General features: G+C 39.0%; 1 protein-coding gene across 1 annotated transcript; it reads right to left on the reverse strand.

Annotated features, from left to right (window-relative positions):
- Positions 1 to 1,355: 1,355 nt before the first annotated feature.
- ipmka (inositol polyphosphate multikinase a) lies at positions 1,356 to 21,995 on the reverse strand. The gene is made up of 6 exons (XM_084391559.1): positions 21,656 to 21,995; positions 19,526 to 19,611; positions 15,843 to 15,939; positions 14,291 to 14,463; positions 3,342 to 3,423; positions 1,356 to 2,394 (listed from the first exon to the last, which is right to left on the reverse strand). Exons 1-6 carry the CDS (start codon positions 21,876 to 21,878, stop codon positions 1,880 to 1,882), a joined length of 1,176 nt encoding a protein of 391 aa, XP_084247685.1. The 5' UTR covers positions 21,879 to 21,995; the 3' UTR covers positions 1,356 to 1,879.
- Positions 21,996 to 22,182: the final 187 nt, after the last annotated feature.

A 22,182-nucleotide genomic window follows, 5' to 3' on the forward strand; every position in this document is an offset into this window, starting at 1 on the left:
AAACATGAAATGTGTTCCATGTACACAAATGCGTTTCAAACACTTTGAACATGCTGTGAGATCAAAAGGTAAAAATAAAAAAATATATTGTCAGCTGCTAGAAAGTGAGATCTTATGGTATTAAATATATTTTTGTTTGTTTGTTTTAAACCTATTTAATGGATGCCTCAGAGCTGAGCGTTTCTGGAGGCATTTGCTGGGAAATTGCGTTTCTACTGAAATTGCTTCTGAGGTTCCAATTATGTTTCAAATTGCACTCAAATTAGGAAAAATGAAAAATCCCTCCTGTTTAAAGAAGAGCAGGAGGACAGAATGACACTGAGAAAACTGTAAATGAAGAACCGCAGCAGGACAGCAGCTCAATAATTGTGTGCTTATCCACATGACATGATGCACTTCACTTCAGATACTCATTTATTTGTCTGTTTTAATCTATTTTTAAACAGCATTATAATGATTACGCCGCTGACGTCTTTGTCTTGACTTGCTTCATCAACTGTAAGTATTGAAAAGCAATGTGGTGTTTTTGCACATCAGTACAAATAATGAGTTCAGAAGATAATTAAAATAATAGTTTTTTTGGTCCTGTTTACTTGCACATAAGCAATAGGTTTCTCATTGTTGCTTCATCTACATTAAAACTGCAAAGCATCTCAAGAAATAACACTCAGGGTTTGTCCAATCACAGAGCAGTTTGGGAGAAGTGTTGCTCATGTGAGAGACGGCTTATGGATAATAACAAACTTTTACGGGAGAGATGAAAACCCAGAGCAACCATTAGGGAAAACTATGCAGTGAAGAATCTGAAGCTTTCTGCAAAGCTAAAATATAAATGCACCATCATTTTTAAAGCATAAGAGAACAATCAAGTGTCGGTAGAACACTTTGGGCTACAGACAAATTTATTCCATCTATTTGAACAATTTACAAAGAGTTCTGAGATTTTGGACATTTGGGGTAAAAGATAAAAAAAGTCAAATGAAAAGTAGCTTTAAAATGCTATTAAAAAGAAACCCAATTGGATCTTATCAACAAAGAATGCCAGCAGCATAAAATCAGTACGTGTCTGATATTTCTTTACGGTTCACATCATTTTGAGTTCTGCACTTTTAATGTCACTTATAAAAGAGCAGAAGCTGCATGATTGCAGGCATAACCTACCTTACAGCTAAAATATTAATGACTGCTCATTGCTTATTGTTTTATTCAGCAATACTGAATACAGAACACCCATTTTCTCTGTTAACAAGCCTTAGCTGTGATTTAAAAACACACGCACATTTTGCATTTGGTTGTATGATTTCAATTTTATATGAAAAGCATTTAACATGTTCTTGGGAAGCTTTCTTATTTAAAAAAAAAACAATATATATAAAGATTCATTGTTTTTACAGATTCAAAATGATTTGTACATATTTGTAAAAAATTAAATAAATTAACATTTTTAAAAGGTACACCAACGTGGATATTTTAGGCAGTAAGAAAAGGTAAACATACAATAAAATCTAACTAGAATTTACTTTGGAATAAAAGCATCAATAGTTGCATCAGAAGTATAGCGTCATCAGTAACTCACGTTGTGTGTTTTGATAAAATAATCATAATTGTTTTCAAAAATGAAAAATGATTTTTTTCCCCCTGAGGTATATCTATTATTTTAGTAAATTATTTAGTTGTTGACAAACGTGACAGCCTTTTTTATCCAGTAGTTTTGTGCTCTGAAAGTTGTACAATTAAATCTTATCTCAAAATAGAAAAATATGCCTTCAAATATATATCCCAATTTTCCAAATTCATTTAAAACAATAGATAGAAATATCAAACCAGAGAGAGAGAGAGAGACAGAGAGAGAGAGAGAGAGACGGACTCTCTCAGGAGGTCAGATGTCAGTCTTTAGTATTTGTTCTAAAGTAGAGAGAAGGTTCCTCAGGCCGTACATGTATCCCTCATCCGGACTGTTGCTCGGAAATACATGAGCAAAATCGATCATCTTCACCTCCACTGCCTCCTCCTGTCCAAACTGTTTCTTCTCCCCCATTCCAATTTCCTCATGTTCCTCTTCTACACTTCCTGCACACATTCCGTTAGCGCCGGTCTCACGGCAGTACGGATGACTGTGTGTTGAACTGCCCTGAGTGCTCAGAGCCTCATAGGGTTTGTTACAGTTGCTCTGTGGCTCCCCCTGCTGATGTCCTGTTCCTGTCTCAGCTCGCGTGTGTTTCCATCCGTTGACTGTGCGAGGAGAGCCTTCATACACCAGCAGCAGAGAGCTGGCGTAGAAATGCAGCTGAGTCTGACCCTCAAACCAGCGGAGAATGCTTCGGATTTTAGAGATGATCAGGGAAACTGCATGCCTCTGTAAGTCTTCGCCATTATGGAAGAATCTAGTCAGGCCTGAGGGAAGAAAAATTCATAGATTCATTTTTGAGTTTTGAGACTACATGATCAGATGAAGGAAAACCACTTTATATCTTCATTATGAGTCCTAATCATAAATACAGTGCATGTTCACAATAACAGTTTAAATAAATAAAAGAATGATTGGAACTATACGGTTATCTGGACCACACCTATTTGGGTAGGGTTACTAGGGTTAGGGTTAGGTTAACCGTATAGTACATTTACGTGTGGTCCGGATAACCGTATAGTACCGAATGATTTAAACTATGTTTTACATCTGATATACACATTTATATTACATATGCCATTCTCATTAATTGAGTTAAGCACTTAAATTACACGAAATCATTACAGAGAAGTCCTAAGTCCTCATTTCCTAATAAATAGATGTATTAGATTTATTAAATAAGCATTTAGATAAATAGATAATACATTTGTAGTGGATGCGATGCTTTTGAACAGTTTTCCTGTGACATGCTGCAGTTTAATGTTTTAACTACAGCGACGATTGCTTAGCGCATGATAATAGCAGAACTCATTGTCTGAGAAAATATTTTCTGGCAAATAATGGTCGATAATGCACAATAAGGCCTATCTGTTTCCATTAAAAATATAAAGCAATGAAAAATACTATTTGGCCAGTGGAAAAGATAGAGAAACACTTTCTCTGAATCTCTCTCTATATAAACACAGTATATACTGTATATTTAGTCATGAAAAAAACAACCATGATAGATAGATAGATAGATAGATAGATAGATAGATAGATAGATAGATAGATAGATAGATAGATAGATAGATAGATAGATAGATAGATAGATAGATAGATAGATAGATAGATAGATAGATAGATTCCAGGCCTGGACATTTCCATGTGCCTTGCATACAAAACATAAATAAAATAAAGTAAAAAAATAAAAATAATGAAATTGGAGTCAGACCATTTTTAATGGTGTCCTTTCCAAGACTGCGTCCATTGAACTGGTCAAGAGTAATGTAATCATCTGAATTGATCTGGTACACCTGAGGTGAGAAGATGAGAGATAAAAAGATCAGAGGAGATCCATCAGAGATATTACAATAAAGAAAAATATGAAAATATGCTTCAAAACATAGTGACCTGCCTTGCTGTCTAGACTTTAGCATCAATGCACCACAAATGTAAATGCTGTCTACATAGGCATCTCACTAGGTTTTAGTACAGCACTGGAGAAACTCGCATGCATACAGACTTAAAACTGTGATGAGCCTCACTGGATGGATCCTTACAGCCCGCCACACTACAAAACAAATGAAACAGACTGAAATAACATGGAAAGCAAGAACAAGAGAGAGAGCGAGAGGGTGACAGCAGCTGGCAAATATTTCCCAGAGACACTGAAACCAATTAGGTGCAAAGAAACAAGTACGCAGAAACCAGAGAGAAAGGATGATAAACTGAGGAGAGGCTGGAGGAAGGAGACACCGAACAGAGGAAACGAGATGGAGACTTCACACTTAATGGAACTCACAAAAACTGTCAATAATATACATTGCAATCTAAAATGCATTGCAACAACAGCATCAATTCTACAATGGACTTGTTGACCTGACTCTTTTCCAGGGTCATTTTTCGGTCCTGGCAGTAAGAAGAATTTGGCACAGTCAATCATACTGTATGGAGCTACCCTGTGTGTGACATAATTGGCAAAATGTCATTTTGCTTTTCATTTATCATGGTTGGTTTAAACTTTGCAACACCTACCGGCTGTATATTATACCACACAATCTGATTGCCCAGGGCAGGGGTTTTTCTAAATTGTTAATGCCAAGGACCCCCCAAATATGATGATCCAAAAATATAAAGGCAGCTATATTATATAGCTATATTTTCATGCATAAAGACCCACTTATACCATGTGAGAAAATATTAAAGTCGGCATGAAATCAAAATGGACCCTATTTACTTTGTTAGCGCATATTACTAGTCTTGTGGTGAACAATTAATCCGTGCAAGTTAAAACACAGAAAAATTTTTTTTGGCTTCGTAATCTTTAATCAAAATCTGAAAATGCCCCTCCCCTCTGCCTTGGAGGACCTTCTCTGATGACGTAGGTTTGACGGCTTGGTTTGGGAAACGCTTAACCACTCCCCTCAAATGGAGAGGAGGAGCGCTAGAGTAAAACCCTGCCCTCTGTTCAATATTCCTTTTCACTGGGAAATACGTCACAGCACTGGAGAAAAGTCGTTTGCAACTTCCGGTTCACGCGGACTTTAAATATTATATTATAAAGACAATGTTTTACAATTTAATTGATCAGCTTTTATATTGTCATAGTACCACAATAAATGATACAAATATTATTTGGAAAATATTTAATTTGTATTAAGTTATGTTTTACATTTTTTTCAATTAAACTAAATTGTATAGCACTATTCAGTATTTTCATATATTATTATTAGTATTATCACTACTATTATACTAGTACTATTATTGCCAGCTGTTGCAAGGAACTAGTATTATAGTATTATTTAGTATTAGTATTATCTAGTATTTAGTATTATCTAGTATTTGACAAAATGTTGTTGTCTTTGGAGCTCCATCGATTTGATTTATAAATCTTGATTTTACTCTTTAAACTTACAACAAACATTTTCTACTTTACCTCACTGAGAAGCACTACTGCTCAACCCTCATAGTTACAACGCGGACTGTTGAGTAGACGCGTCTCAAGCCTATTAGTGATCCAACGCTGGATACTCCTATAGGTTACGTCCGTGGATCACGGCTGAACGCGTCTTCTCAACACTCACTTACAAACATTTTTCGCCTATCGTGCGTCTACTCTACACCCGTACCACTAAAAAGACGGATTATATCTAAGACTTCAGTCATACATTAGTATTAATATTGATAACATCACTGGTAGCTTCGTTGCTAACTTACTGTCCATCTGTTAAAATGGCGAATATTAAGTAGTCTACCTTTTGGTGCAGGTGAGGACACATTTGAGCTGCACGCGGTGCAGTCTGAGCTGGAAGCTGTTGAGAAACAAATCCACGACCTTTTATTGAGACAAGCCGAGCTGATGGACTGGTGGTTAGCTCTTGAAACGATCACGCGCCGATGCACACAAATCAGTGATTAACGTTACTAACCCGCTGACTCCGACTTCGTCCACTCCGTGCGTTTCTCAACATCGGTCCCGAGCGCCGAGGTCGCGATCAGCCATGGTCTCGTTCACTCCGGCTCCAACACGCCACCACGAAGCCTGGGTGGTTCCGCAGCGGAAGACACGAGTCAGGTCTAGACAAAGACTCTCTCCGACCCTCCCGGTTTTCGAGTTATCCACACAAAACCGCTTCTCCCCTCTTCGCGAAACAGAACGCGATGCTGTGATCATCGGCGATTCCATCGTACGCGCAACGTTAGGTAAAAGTAAGGTGCACAGTCACTGCTTTCCTGGTGCTCGTGTTTCTGAAATCGCTACTCACGTTCCCGAGATTCTGAACGGTGACGAGCGAGTCGGAACTGTTGTCCTGCACGCGGGAGTGAACGACATCAGGATGCGCCAGACGGAGATTCTGAAGAAAGACTTCAGGAATCTGATCGATACGGTACGCAGCACATCGCCTGAAACAACGATCATAGTGTCAGGACCGCTTCCCACGTACCGACTAGGACATGAAAAGTTTAGCAGATTATTCGCGCTAAATGAATGGTTAATGTCATGGTGCAATGAACAGAAACTGTTCTTTGTAAATAATTGGAATCTGTTTTGGGAGCGTCCTAGGCTTTTCCGTGCTGATGGCTTACACCCAAGCAGATTCGGAGCAGATCTTCTGTCGGATAACATCTCCAAAATGTTAAATACCTTTTGACTAGTAACCAAAAGTCCAAATCATAGTCTCTGCTGCACCAATTTAACTGATATAAATACTAGTGTAGAATATTGCATAGAAACCGTGTCTATTCCTCGTTTAGTGAGATCAAATAATATATCTACTGCAGGATCTAGGAAAAATCTAATTGTTATTAAAACAGAAAATGTTGCTATTAGTAAACAAAAACAATTTCTAAAGTTAGGTCTTCTAAACATTAGATCACTCACACCTAAGGCAGTTATTGTAAATGAATTAGTCACAGATAATAGCTTCGATGTACTTTGCCTTACTGAAACCTGGCTTAAACCAAATGATTATTTCGGTCTAAATGAGTCTGCTCCTCCTGGATACTCCTATAAGCATGAGCCCCGTCTGATTGGTCGTGGCGGTGGTGTTGCAACAATCTATAGAGATATTCTAAATGTTACTCAGAAAGCGGGTTATAAGTTTATTTCGTTTGAAGTACTTGTACTAAATGTTACGCTCTTAGATGTTAGAAAAACATCCCTATTATCTCTAGCCTTGGCTACCGTATATAGACCGCCTGGGCCTTACGCTGATTTCCTAAAAGAGTTTGCAGATTTTCTCTCAGACATATTAGTCAATGTTGATAAAGCATTAATTGTTGGAGATTTTAACATACACGTAGATAATCCAAATGATGCGTTAGGGGCTGCGTTTACAGATTTATTAAATTCATTTGGGGTCAAGCAAAACGTCACCGGACCAACTCATCGTCTTAATCATACACTCGATTTAATTATATCACATGGAACCGATCCAACCGATATAGATATTATACCGCAAAGTGATGAAGTCACTGACCATTACATGGTAACTTGCATATTACGTACTGCTGTAATATGTCATGCGGCGCAGCGTTATCAACCAGGCAGAACAATCCTTCCATCCACCATAGATAATTTCTCAAATTGCTTATCTAATCTGTCGCAAATACATGATAGAAACATTTTGTTACACCAATTACAAGTGTTTTTATTACAACATTTGGCCCTGGACTAGGGTATTCTATTTGTCCATTCTATTGGCTCTATTCTATTTTGAAGACTTGTGCTGGCTGCACAAGTCTAATTTAAGGCTCTCACAAATAAATAGTATGGGTATATTATACATTTTCTGAGTCATCAGAGTGCCTTGAGTATTGAAGTTGTTGACTTTTGTGTCCGTGGTGTTCTTTCGTGGCACAGTGATTTTAGGCGGATTTTTAGTTTAGGCGGAAATTGTGAAAAAATGTGTGTTATTTCTGGTTTAAAGAAGTCATGTGACCTCTGTGTTTGTCAGACAGATTCAGTACTGGGCTTAAATGAAAGCCTAAAAGGTCCCCTTTCCAACGATACCAAGCACCATATTATAGAATATTGACAATATCCCTAGCATGAGCCTAAACCAGATATACACCAGATTTCAAAAACGGAATTTATCTTAGGGGGTTAGTAACTTCATGAGCTGAAAAAAGTGATTTCGCTACCACCCCTGCACTGCTATAGTGATTTTTCTAATACTAGGGGTGTATACCTTGCCAAATAACAATGATAGCATTTTTTCCCCCGATGATACCGATCAACCCCCCTGGCTCATGGACTACATGTCTTTCGGAATTTTGAGAGTAGCCTACAATTCTGTTGAGGTTCTGAGCCTGCTGATCAACTATTAGTGAAATCATGACAGATCCATTGATTTTGGTTGGATTTTTATGATTTTTTTCTGTGGAGTGAGTATACTGTTTGGTGAAAAGAATGACATATTGACTGATGTCATAACTTGGGGGAATAGTTGATTGCCAATGAAGTAAAGATGAAAATATTGGAAAAAAGTGAGAAAACGCCTAATTTTTTGCATTAAATTGATGCAAAATCATGTAGAAATGTGTTTTAAGAGTTATTTTTTCAGTGGATGTTGTCAGCAAATGTGTTCTTTGTATCTGGAGTGCATTTATTGACAGCCTACCAAACCCACTGAGGATTTGAGGGAAAAAATCATTTTTCACATTTTTCTGATAAAAAATAAAGGGTGCATACACTAAAATGGCCACAATTTTTTTTCGCGATATTTCCGGCAGAGCAGACCCTCCAATTATTGGTTCTTAGGGTCAAAGTTAACAGAAAAAACACAAATAAAAAGTATAACAGACCATGTCAGGTTCAACCCATTTTATTGAGCTTTTGAGACTTTGGCTCCCCGACTATATGAGCACTATTCTCTCTAGAACATTGGATGTTGTTGCACCTATTAGATTAAAAAAGGTGAGAGAGAAAATTAAAGCACCGTGGTACAACAATACTACGCCCGTATTTTAGAGCGTAAATGGAAACAAACTAATTTAGAGGTCTTTAGAATCGCGTGGAAAGACAGTATGTCACGTTATAAAAAGGCCCTAAAAGCGGCCAGGGCTGAGCATCTCCGCAAACTAATAGAAAATAACCAAAATAATCCAAGGTTTTTATTTAACACCGTGGCTAGACTAACAAATAAACAGACGTCACCCGAACAAAATATCCCGTTACAGTTTAGTAGTAATGATTTTATGAAGTTCTTCACTGAGAAAATAGAAAGCATCAGAACCACAATTGTAAACGTTCAATCTTCAATTGCGCCTTATAATTCAGCCTCAATTATCACCCCCGCAAGAACAGTTACAGTGCTTTACAACTATAGAACAAAGAGAGTTAAATAAACTTATCACTTCATCTAAAACTACAACATGTTTATTAGATCCTATACCAACTAAGCTACTGAAAGAAGTGTTACCTGTAGTGGAAGAGCCTCTCCTCAATATTATTAACTCGTCTTTATCTTTAGGTCATGTTCCAAGAACATTTAAACTGGCAGTTATAAAACCTCTCATTAAGAAACCACAATTAGATCATAATAACCTAGCAAATTATAGACCCATTTCAAATCTTCCATTTATGTCTAAAATATTAGAAAAAGTGGTGTCCGCTCAATTGTGTTCTTTCTTGCAAGAAAATTATATCTATGAAAAGTTTCAGTCTGGATTCAGACCGCATCATAGCACTGAAACTGCGCTCGTTAAAATCACAAATGATTTACTTTTAGCTTCTGACCAAGGCTGTATCTCAATACTAGTTTTACTTGATCTTAGTGCTGCGTTCGATACTATAGATCACACAATACTCTTAGATCGACTACAAAATTATACTGGTGTTCAAGGACAAGCATTAAGCTGGTTTAGATCATACTTATCTGACCGCTACCATTTTGTCTGTTTAAATGGAGAAAAATCGATCATAACTCCAGTAAACTATGGAGTGCCGCAGGGATCTGTGTTAGGCCCTCTATTATTCTCAGTATATATGATGCCACTTGGAAATATTATAAGGAAACATGGAATTAGTTTCCATTGTTATGCTGATGACACTCAAATATATATTTCATCACGGCCAGATGAAAACGCTAAATTATCCAAATTGACAGAGTGTGTTAACGATATAAAAGATTGGATGACGCGTAATTTTCTTTTATTAAATCCAGACAAAACAGAGGTAGGCTACTACTTATCGGTTCAAAAAACCACCCGCAAAACCTCTCGCAATACAACTTTAATATAGTAGGATGTCCTGTTACTTTATCCTCTACAGTAAAAGACCTGGGTGTTATACTCGATTGCAACCTGTCTTTCAAAAATCATATTTCGTATGTTACAAAAACCGCCTTTTTCCACCTTAGAAATATTGCTAAGCTACGTAATATGCTATCAGTTTCTGATGCAGAAAAGTTAGTTCATGCATTCATGACCTCGAGACTAGATTACTGTAATGCTTTATTAGCCGGTTGTCCAGCATCCTCAATTAACAAGCTACAGTTAGTCCAAAATGCCGCCGCCAGAGTTCTTACTAGATCAAGAAAATATGATCATATAACACCGATTTTATCATCACTGCATTGGTTACCTATAAAGTTCCGTATTAATTACAAGGTATTGCTACTGACTTTTAAAGCCCTAAACGGCTTAGCTCCAGTCTATTTAACGGATCTTCTATCGCCCTATAATCCATCGCGCTCTTTAAGATCACTTAATTTAAGGCTTCTGGTCATACCTAGGATATCCAGAACCACCAAAGGAGGGAGAGCATTTTCACATTTAGCTCCAAAACTCTGGAATAGCCTTCCTGATACTGTTCGTTGCTCAGACTCGCTCTCCCAGTTTAAAACTAGATTAAAGTCGCATCTCTTCAGCCAGGCATTCATATAATATTTTTAATCTTACAGTTCAAATTACAATCCGGCCTCTAGTTAATAAACGCCAGAGGAGAACTGGCCCCCGACTGAGCCTGGGTTCTCCCAAGGTTTTTTTTTTTCTCTCCATTGGGTCACCTGATGGAGTTTTAGGACACCATTAGGTCACTTGATGGAGTTTTTCGGTTCCTTGCCACTGTTGCCTTTGGCTTGCTCAGTTGGGGATATTCTGGGGATATCTAATTTGATTTTATCAATAAATTCCACTAGAAACAAACCTTGTTGTATTATTTTAATTTAATACTGTGAAGCTGCTTTGATGCGATCTGTATTGTGAAAAGTGCTATACAAATATACTTGACTTGACTTGACTTGACTATTTAGTATTATTTATGTACTATTAATTTTCTTCATGTTTTTAATAAGCTATTTTTATATTTGTATTAATGTTTAGGTTTTTTTTTTCACATTCAACTTATTTTATGTCAGTTAGATTTCAAATTTTCTAAACTGTTTTAGTTTTAAATTATATTTAACACAATTAACACAGAATGTGTTGTTTTTTTTTTTTTTGCATCCTTTTGCTAGCACTACCTTATAAGATGATGATATCCTTCATTCAAGTGCTATTAAACCATTCAAGTGCAAAAAAAAGAAAGAAAGAAAAAAGACCTCAAATCCATACTGGTGTGCGTTTGTGAAGCAGCTCTCTGTGGACAAAACACATGGAGCCTCATGTATAAAACTTTCCATAGATTTCATCCTAAAAGTGTGCGTATGCAAAAAATTGCATATGCACAAAAGTTTTCAGATTTATAAAACTATGTTCACACCAGAACCTGTGCAAAAAACCCAGTCAGGGAAAGATTGTGTGTATGCATCTCCACCACGTCTCCTCCCCGAAATAACCACATATTGGGCTTACAACATCTAGTTTTACTCTGCATGACGTCATCTGCATATCATCTCCATATGCATATTCCCATCCAAGTGATACCATGTTTAACGGTAGTACAAGACATTAGGAAAATACGAGATACGGACTATAAATGCCAGTTGTTCCATCACACTACATTGCTAAAAATCATTCAGTATCCTTGTACTGTTTTAGAATAATTAGGCTACATCAAATTTGTATAAAATACTTTTCAAAGAAAGATATTTCCTTTAAATGGCATCCTTGGAAAGACCACGATTATTAGGCTACTGTCTGTCTGTACATGACAGACACCAACAGCACATTTGCTGCAATGTCTGTGTCATTAATGATAATCAAAGAACAAAAGACAAAGTGAAAATCACTCACTGCTCTAGACTGAATAACGTTTTTAGCTTTAATAAGGATTAATCTATGTTAAATTTATAATTTATGCAGCAAAGACTGTGCAGTGTTTATTAAGTGCAGTTAATGCACAGACAAAGGAATTATTCAATTTCTGTATATTCACCTGTTAGACCTACCTTAAAGTCTTAAACATGGGTCAAAAACAATGAAAACAAGAGCTTTTTTGTGCATTTTTTCAGGGCAGGTAAAAATCTTAACCGGCCTGCCTTAGTGTTGAACCCTGATATATTAAAAGCTCAGCTAAATGTGACATTTGTTACAATGGGTTTAAGTGAAGATTGTTTTAAGTTCACTTAAATTAAAGGTTGTTATTTTTTTAAGCATATTAAATGTTAAAAATTATACTGTAATGTTGAATGGCTTTTAATGGCAAAAAAAAAAAAAAAAAATCCATTTAATAGAGACATCAGTGGGTATTGGTATCAATGATGCATAGTGCTTAGTAAAAAGATACCATTAAACACATTTAAAATACACTATCCTTATGTTGTTTCTACATTATTTTGGAGATTATGGGCCCTATTTTAACGATCTAAGTGCATGGTCTAAAGGTGTGTGTGTGCATTGCAAGTGCACTTAAATATGAAAATGTGCTTCAAAACATAGTGACCTGCCTTGCTGTCTAGACTTTAGCATCAATGCGCCACAAATGTAAATGCTGTCACATAGGCATCTCACTAGGTTTTAGAACAGCACTGGAGAAACTCGCATGCATACAGACTTAAAACTGTGATGAGCCTCACTGGAGCCTCACTGTGTGTGCAAGTGCACAAGGGTGTGTCCGAATCCACTTTTGCTAGTTTAAAGGGCCCCTATTATGGATTTTTTTTAAATTACCTTTCATGTAGTGTGTAACATAGCTCTAAGTGAATGAAAACATCCTGCAAAGTTTTAAATCTGAAAGTGCACCGTATATAAAGTTATTGTCTTTCAAAAGTAAGAGTCGACTCCGAGTCAATTAAATGAATCGTTTTTCAAACGAGTCATAAGCTGTTTCGTTGTGACATCAGGACGAAGCATTAGCATATTGCCCGCCCACTTATTGCGCTCGCAGACAGCAGGGAAAACTTGAACCTCAAACCTGCAGCTGATTCCTGTGGATACTGGAGAGCATCATGTCGAGAAGACACTGTGCTCTACAATGTACTCAGTTTTTTTTTCACTGCCCAAGGACGAGCATGTGAAGAATCAGTGGTTAAAGTTAATCTTTACCACGATATCACAGCAGTATAATCCTAAACTTTTGCTGTGTTCCCTTTATTTCACTGACGACTTCAATGCAGGATTCGCAACCCGAAAGATGGTGTTCAAAATTCTTCGTTTTGAGTTTTATATTGTGTAGGTCTCCTTCTAACTGGCTAACTCACGTTATCACTGTCTTACTAAAATATTTCTGCTGATCAGCTGTGGGTCACTATTACCTATAACTGTGTCTATTAATGCAGATTGTCTGTCATTCTCACTACTTTGAGGAAAGATTAAGCATGGAACAAGATTTGTTTTACCAACGTTTATGTTAACGTTCAGTCATTCACGCTAGAGCTCGGCTAATGTATACATTGTATACATGCACTGTTATTGATACAGTTTCCACGTGTTCACCGCAATATATTACAAAAATACTCTGTAAATAAATCAGTACAAGTAAAATAATCGGTTTGTTGATGGACATGCACTTGTAAATGCTGATGGTGAGGAATTAGTTACAACATCTCATAATGTACCTCAAACTGAGTAGTGTATCACTGAGAAACACTGAGTCCTGCTCTAGACGTCCTTGCAATGGAGGTTCGGGTTGAATGACTAGTTCTTCCAGCGTTTCATCATCGGACTCGCGCTTGCATTGATATGGTAAAATCGCAAAGGAAAAAGATTTGTTGTCTTGTAAACGTTCCCTAATAGTCCATAAAACAGAACATAAACCTGACAGAATAATCCAATAAAAGGTCGGTCACTAACAACCCATGCAGTCAATGAGCATAAAATGTCACTGTTTTTATCATGATAAATGCATCAGGGCCAGAAGATCTTTAGACTCAATGATGGAATTAATTTGATCTCTCTATCTCTTCTCATGTACCCTTCTTCACAGTGCAGCACAATGAGGTGCAGAGAGCAAAAGCAGAGGAGTGTGTGTAACTGACCACTGGTTTCATCACAATCTTATCATCAAATGTCTTATCAGTATTCCTCAGAGGTAATTAACCGAGAGCCTGGATAAGCTCCGGATATCGATCATGCCTTAAGACAGCAGACGGGGATTTCTGTTCTGCAGCATTGAAAGTGAACCTAGAGCCCTCAGGTGATCTGAAGCTTAATATTGTGTTTATGAACTCTCACAGTTTGTAATAAGGAAATCAGATACTAGGTCGGAGTATACGGAGATAAAACAACAAGGGAAAAGGATATCCTGCATAATGAGTATAAGGAAAGTTAACAAATCACACACGCATGCTGTCTCACCCTCATTCCCAGTAACAGGAATCCGATCTCTTCCATCAGAGGATACTTGCTAATCTGCTCTTCACGTTTTTCTAGTGACGCAAACGGGTCGTAACTTCTCTTCCCCATCTTCACATCCATGATGCAGGGCCGTAAGAACCTCTTCGTCACATCCTCCAGTTTCAGATACAGCTCTGAGATATGAGAGATAAAGAAGACACGGTTTTGTGCATTTGATGACAGAATGATAGCCAGTGTTGTTTTAGCACATCTATTCTTATGGCTGGCAGGCGAGTTTTCTGTTAAGTATTCTACATTGTTGTTGTAAATACTGCTGATTTGTCACCAAGATGGCTAACACGGTTTAAAATGAAAAATGACTTGTGATAGTCTTGAAACTATAATGTTAAACCAACATAAATACATACATACACTAGGCCTACTGTTATACACAAAGATCGATAAGATTATTTCATGTTTTTGAAGGAACCCAGGAAGCTAATAAAAATATATTCTAAGAAAGTTCTGCTAATGTTCCCATTAAGTTATGAAAACGTTATTTCGAAATGTTCCCTGAATGTTCAGGTTTTTTTTAATGTAAAAAAAAAAAAAAAAAAAAAAAAATTATTCATTATACGAATGTAAAGGGAACATTTTGTTTTATATTTTTGCAAACATTATGAGAACATTGCTTTTGAATGTTCTCTGAATGTTTTAGAACAAGTAGTAACATTTACTATATATATCTTATTCAGTGCCCGAATGGCTCACAACTAATTTCAACAAATCACACTGAACACTGTACCACTGTACCTTGTGATGTTTGAAAGTGATGTTTCAGAGGCCAAGCCTCCATGATCAGTCAATTATTTCTGACAAGTTCTTTTTCAGTGCTGTTAACTGACACAGTATTTATGGTGTCATCACTGGGATGGCCACTCACAAACACAAGGAGGCAGACAGAGAACAGCAGTGTAAAGTCCAATGATAAACTGAACACTCCTTTAATGTTCATAGACTATATACAGACTAAACAAACACACTGTAAAGCACATGTTCTTTGGACACATGGCAACATGCATAATGATGATAAGAGCGTTTTAATAACCTTACAAAAAAAGACTAAAAAAACACCACTGCTGGATGACACCCCATACCACATACCAAACCATCTATCAATTATTAACTCATTGGCAACGCTCTAAATTCGCCAAACATAGATAACACTAACTAGAGCTGACCTTCAAGCTTGACTGCTAAAGGAACCATTTTAATGGACAGGATTGCTGAGTTCAACCGTGTGACACAGCACTTCATAAGTAATTTAAAGTCAACATGAAATTGCATAATGACCTTGCATTTGATCAATGTTCATTGTGCATGATTCATCTGTGCAAATTATTCCAAATAAAACAAATGTTTGCCTTCATAATCTTATCAAAACGTAACAACTTGCTCCACCCCTGTTCAATGTCCTATTTTGTTCTTAAATACATACGATTATGGAAGTAAAATGGGTTGCAGATGTTATTTCATGTTGACATCTACATCTTGATATGAAAACTTATCTCACCATGTGGCGACTCCCGTGGCGCCCACGTGCCGTAGAACCTGGGAAGATGTTGTTGCAGGTCCAGTAGTCTTGTGTCTGTGCAGTCTTTGGCATATACCTGCAAAAAAAAAAAAAAAAAAAGTGACACGTGCCTTTACTCTGAAACCAGTAGTGTAACTATTAGTAAATTGGTAAGATTATTGGTAAATTGGTAAGATTAGTTGGTTAAGTTTTTAAAAAAGAAATTTATTTTGCCCACCATTCATTTGATTAAAAATACAGTAAAAACAGTAATATTGTGAAATATTAAAATTTAAAATAACTGTTTTGTATTTGAATATATATATATATATATATATATATATATATATATATATACGAGCTTGATAAAAATGGTCATTCTAGAAGAAAATTTCAGATGGCACTTAGAGGCTTTTGCATCTGAACTCTTCATATAGCGAAATGATCTGCGCTCTGAAAGGGGTGCCCGATCACCTTGGGGACATAACCATGTCTCGGTTTGAGGATGACTTTAGAGTCATTGGGTCCGAACTCGAGACACGCGGCGTTAACAGATAACGCGTGTAAGTCACCCACGCGTTTGACTGATGACAGGGCTATCAGAAAAACGGTTTTGAGCGTGAGGTATTTCAGATCCACAGTTTCCACGGGTTCAAAGGGATGAGCTTTCAGGGCCTCCAAGACCAAAGAAAGATCCCAAATAGGAACCGATGGGGGCCGCGGGGGATTCATCCTCCTGGCTCCCTTAAGGAAGCGGATGATGAGCTCGTTCCTTCCTATTGCCGGGCCAAGCGTCGACTCTGCGAACGCTGCAATAGCCGCAACATATACTTTGAGCGTGGAGAGTAGAAGCTGGAGCACTGCTGCAGCTGACGCCATATAGCCCAGCATTCTCTGAAATGTTTTCAGAGGAACAACGCTGCCCTTCTGGAAAGACACTAAGACAGGTGCTAAAGACAGGCCGAACGGCAGGACGGTGTATTGATATACCTGACCGTCGAAGGCGAACCTCAAGAATGGCCTGTGACGGGGTATAATCTGAATCTGAAAGTATGCGTCTTTCAGATCGAGAGAAATAAACCAGTCCCTCGGGCGAATTTGCGCGAGGATTTGTCTGGTTGTGAGCATTTTGAACGGCCGCCTCATGAGAGCTTTGTTCAAATATCTCAGATCTAAGATAGGTCTGAGAGCTCCGTCCTTCTTGGGCACGAGGAAGTAACGGCTGTAAAAGCCCGACTCGCTCAGAGAAGGATGTACCGGCTCTATCGCCCCCTTGCACAGCAGCTTTGCTATTTCTGCTCGAAGTAGGTGCGCTACTTCTAAATTCACTCTCGTCTCGGTCCGTGCTCGAAAGCGCGGGGGACGGCGAGCGAACTGTAGTGAATAGCCCTGCTTTACAGTATTCAGCACCCATTCTGACACACCCGGAATCACTTCCCATGCTTTTGCATGCATAGCTAGGGGTAGAATGGCTCCGATCGCCGCACTGCGTGGGTTCGAGAACCTGTGTCAGAGGTATCGGCGTGGCGCGCGCGCTCTCGATGCCTGAATAGGGCAGCTTGCTGACAGCGATGGCTGGCCGCTTTACACTCAATGACTCGATCACTTTGGACGGAGAACATTCTGTGGCGAGAAAAGCGGGACGCGTGAGCGGCGCTGGGGGTACAGTGTTTATCAGTAAGTGTGAGCGCTCGTGAGCGGGCACAGGGCTTACGTTCACAACACGGCCGGTATGCTTTAAAGGTTCCGTCCCCTGGGATAACCGTGTAACAGAGCGGGCAGCGAGTAGGTCTGGGCACTGAATCGTGGGCACATTTCCTACATTTAACACTCGAGCGGGACGTGCCAGCTTTATGTGAGTGGGCTCTGTGAGAGTGAGAGACACAGGGGGGATCGTGCTTGTGTGTAGGGGTGAGCACTGGGACGTGGGCACGTTTTCTACACTCAGAACACCGTCGGCATGAGCCGGATAACCAGACATTATACTCTTTTTGAGATTTATCTGGGTCGCCGTAAAAACGGCGTTTGTGTGCAGGCGAGCGAGAACTGACTCGTTGGCTGCGGTATACACTACTGCAGTAGCCTTTTCTAAGGGGACTGACAGAGCGGGTTGCTTTGATGGCGGTCCGGCCGCGGCGGGACTCGACCATCTTCTCCTCCTTGCGGCTGCGAGGAGGACTTCGCGGGCTCAGGTTTCAACGCGATCTTAGGCCGAGGTCCCCGGGGGGGAGGGCAGTGAGGGCCGAAGCCGGCAGCTGCGCGTCGGGAAGGGGAGGCGGTGAGGGGGAGAGCGAGGCTCGAGGGAAGGGTTCTGGCGAACACTCGAAGGCCACATCGGACTCCGGTGGTCTCTGGGAGCGGGAGCTCCGCTTCTTCTTGCGCGGCCCGCCAGAGACAGGCGGAGTGACAGCTTCGGCGTCGAACACGGCAAGTCGAACCCGCAGGGTCGACATGGTCAGTTCATTGCAGTGGGCGCAGCCTCCCGAAGACAGAGCGAGGGCTGCGTGGTCTCGTCCCAGGCAGAGAGCGCAGATCACATGGCGGTCTCCGTCGCTGAGCGGGGCTCTGCAAGAGCCACAGGAAGTGCGAGGCATTTTGCAACAAACGCCTCGAGCTCTTTTAGACACGTGCGTCGCAGCAGCGAACACACAGAGAAGTAGTGCAAAAGGATACTTTCGCTGATGTTGCCGGATAGCGTAGCAGGCACGGCAGGCTGAAGGCGGCGAAGACGACCGGCTTCCTCAGACGCTGTCCTAAGCTTGCTGGTCGCTTGTTTCAACGGCGGCGGCTTCTCTCAGAGTCCAGCGATGCGTAGAGCTTCGCTGAAGAGATGAAAAATCAGGTAAGCAGCCCCCGGGCCCTTCCTTGTATACGCTAAGCCACCCCCATTCTGGCGGGCTATGACGCGTGAGGGCGCAAGGCGCCCTCATTGGGCGTGACGTCACGCAAGGCTCGGTGGTAGGCTGCTGCAGTTGCCGCACGGGTCTGTCTGCTGCTGCACTGCGTTGACAATAAATACAAAATTAAGGATAATTTTTTGGCTTCATATCTCGAGAAAAGATGACTTTACCCGTAGCTTAAGCAACTTACGCAATACGAGAGAACCTCTCGTAAGAGAACCAGTCTCTGCATGTGCTGTTTGTTTGGGTTTCCAGTAATGTGCATTTGGGAACGCATATAAAGACTGGTGTGCTTTGAGTTTCATATTGAAGTGTTGCACTGTTGTCATTTAGGCTACATGTGTGGGGCGCGTCTCAGCACCTTGGCTAACAAACTCCAGCATAACATTCATCTGGCACCATTTCACCAGATTTGTAACGTAAACCTGTGCCAACACAGGAGAGCACATCACCATGTTTCTATGCGAATTGTTGTTCATCAAGTCTATTTTTAAAAAAAAAAGAATCCAATTGTCAAAATAATCGACCGATTACTTGATTACCTTCTTAGTGACAACTCTAATTAATAGTATTAATATCTTTTAAAAAAAATCTTACTGACCCCAACCTTCGGAACAGTATTTATTTTAATGGAGTGAAACGTGTCAGTTACTGTTTTGTGCTTGGCTGTCAGGAGTTTTTTCTAGTATTCAGGGTGTTATTTTGGTTTAGGTTTGTCCCTCTGACATTATTTGCATGCAACTATCGCTGCTGTATAGATATTGTACTGTGGATTTAAATTACCTGTGTGTAGAAGTGCACCTCCCGTGGGCCTCTCGGAGGAGGTTGTAGCTGCTTCAGAATTGTTCCATCAGGATGCTGCAGAACACCTGTGCAATTATAGTGAACCAAACACTGAAAACCTGTCGGCACTTTATCATCATGACAACTTGTGACTATTTTGAGTGTGAATGCTTTTATGGCAGCCGGGAAAACATCTCAAGGAAAACTTAGGAGAGAATAAAGCCACATAAATGACACTGTAAGAATTAGCTATATTAAGTGCCAACAAACTCAGGATTTAATAAATAGGCTACCTAAAGGGGTGACAGGAAGTTGCAGCTGATAAGTGAATTTTTATTTTATTTTGAAGCATGGAATTAGGGTTGGGTATAAAAAAATCGATTCCAATTCTGAAATCAGATACTTAAGGTTAGGCATCGGATACTTGAAATGAAATTGAAATTTCGATTCTGCTTATCGATTCCTGTGTGCACATTTTAAAGTGATTTCAAACCATTTTCAAGTGCAAGAAGGTGAGGAAGAGAACTCAATTCGGCACTTGCTCCTCGCGCTGTTTTCTTTGCACGCACATCCAAAGCAAGCGCATAGAGCTGCCTGTCATAGTGTGTGATACCGAATTGAGTTCTCGTACACGTCTTCTTGCACTTGAACGCACAAATACAACAAAATTATGTCGAAATATCCTTGTTAACACAGTTGAACGTAAACAGTTGAGAAAGAAAACGCACGTGTAACAGTTACCAAAAGGTTTCAGCGGAAACAGCTATTTTCGATTTCGGGCCAAAATGGTTTTGGAGTGACTGAAAGAATAATCTCACCAATGCTGCATTCATTTGATTAAAATACAATAAAAACTGTAATGTTATGAAATATTACAATTTAAAATAACTTTTAATATATTCGAAAATTTATTTTTATTCCAGTCATGGCAAGACCAATTTTTCAGCATCATTACTCCAGTCTTCAGTGTCACATGATCAGAAATAATTATGTTGATTTGGTGCTCAAGATTCAAGAAGCATATCTTATTATTATCCATGTTGAAAACAGTTGTGCTGATTACAATTTTGGTGGAAACCTAATAAATAGGTAATACATTTGATAAATAGAACTTTCAAAAGAACCACATTTATTTAGAATAAAATTATTTGGTAATATATATATTTAAGTTCTCCTTTTAAAACAATATAAGTTTGGAACATGATGGTAGGTGATACAGAATTGTCATTTTGGGGTGAACAAATCCTTTAACACAAGAAAAGACAAAGTGCTGACCACTGGCAATCTGACAATCCATCAGATAACAGCTCACATCTCATTCACTCAGAAAATCCCCATGACAGAGCCACAAATGACACATAAGAGTTAGGCTACTACAACAGAGGAAATGATGTCATCTGACTGTAGGCAGAGAGAAGGTAATTGTTTCTTTTTATAGAAATCACCATGACAATATCCCATGTTAAACGAATGTGACAACAAATCATGTGACCCTTTTATAAACTATAATTAGTTATCTAATACTTTTAACACATATTACTCAACCAACCCTGTTAGGAAAACCTGTGCAAAGTCCTCCACAGGTCACAAGTAAATTTACTCTCAAAAAAAAAAAAAAAAAGTTCTTTAATGAAATGTGTGCAGGATTCCTATTGGAATTTATATCATAATTTATAGCAACAGTCCTACAAGATCCTTAGAATGCACAATTACCAATAGGATAAAATGTCCTATACCATTAGGAAAGTAATTTAAAGAAAATCTTTTAGGATTGGAAAATTCCTATAGATCAATCTGCGGTTTCCTTTACTATTCCAACATTATTCCACAAAAGACTCCTGTAGGAATTACAATTGATCCAGTAGGATGCCATTTGATTATTATAGGATTGGTTTATAAAACTATCAAATTGGTTTATATATTATAAATAAGTCCTGTAAAAACTTTTTGATAATGGGTGTTCATAATCCAATCCAAACAGTATGATGAAATCCAATAATCCAAATATCAAACAATTTAACTAGCTCTGATATTCACATTTCTTCATCAATCCCTAAAAAAAAAAAAACACTAATGCAGCATTTCTAAGAAACATGATGATTAAGAACTTTACAGAAGTTATAAACTGACCAGTGTTATTGATCCCGCATTTATGCCCGGCCACCTGATGAGAAAAGGGCACGCATCCATCCAGGAACACCTGCTTTACTGACCCTTTCTTTTTATTGTCTTTTTCCAGTTTTCCCAGCGTTCGAGCTGATGAGTCCATTATTTGACTATCTGCAGACACGTTCAGCGTGAACTTATCCAAGTTGAACGGAAACTGGAAAAACTTCTGTAAATGATTTTCCATATCTGACAATTATTCTATTAATTAAAACTCAAAACGTCTCTTTCATCTGATCAGATAGGCGTCTGGAGCCCCGAATGTTTTCGTTCATTCACTCGTCTTTAGTTTTTCTACACTGCCGGAGCGCGACGCGTCGTTCGGGTTGTTGAAAGAGTCGTGACGTGAGCACGCATTCCGCCAATCAAAGTTGGCGTACTCACAGGTTGCGCTCTGGTTCCTGAATGGGACGTGACGTCAGCACGCAGTCCACCAATCAAAGTCGGCGTTCTCACAGGTTGCGTTCTAGCGTCCCGTCCGCGCTATTTTT

The sequence above is a fragment of the Rutilus rutilus genome (assembly GCF_951802725.1).
Source record: "Rutilus rutilus genome assembly, chromosome: 20".
Classification (NCBI taxonomy): Eukaryota; Metazoa; Chordata; class Actinopteri; order Cypriniformes; family Leuciscidae; genus Rutilus; species Rutilus rutilus.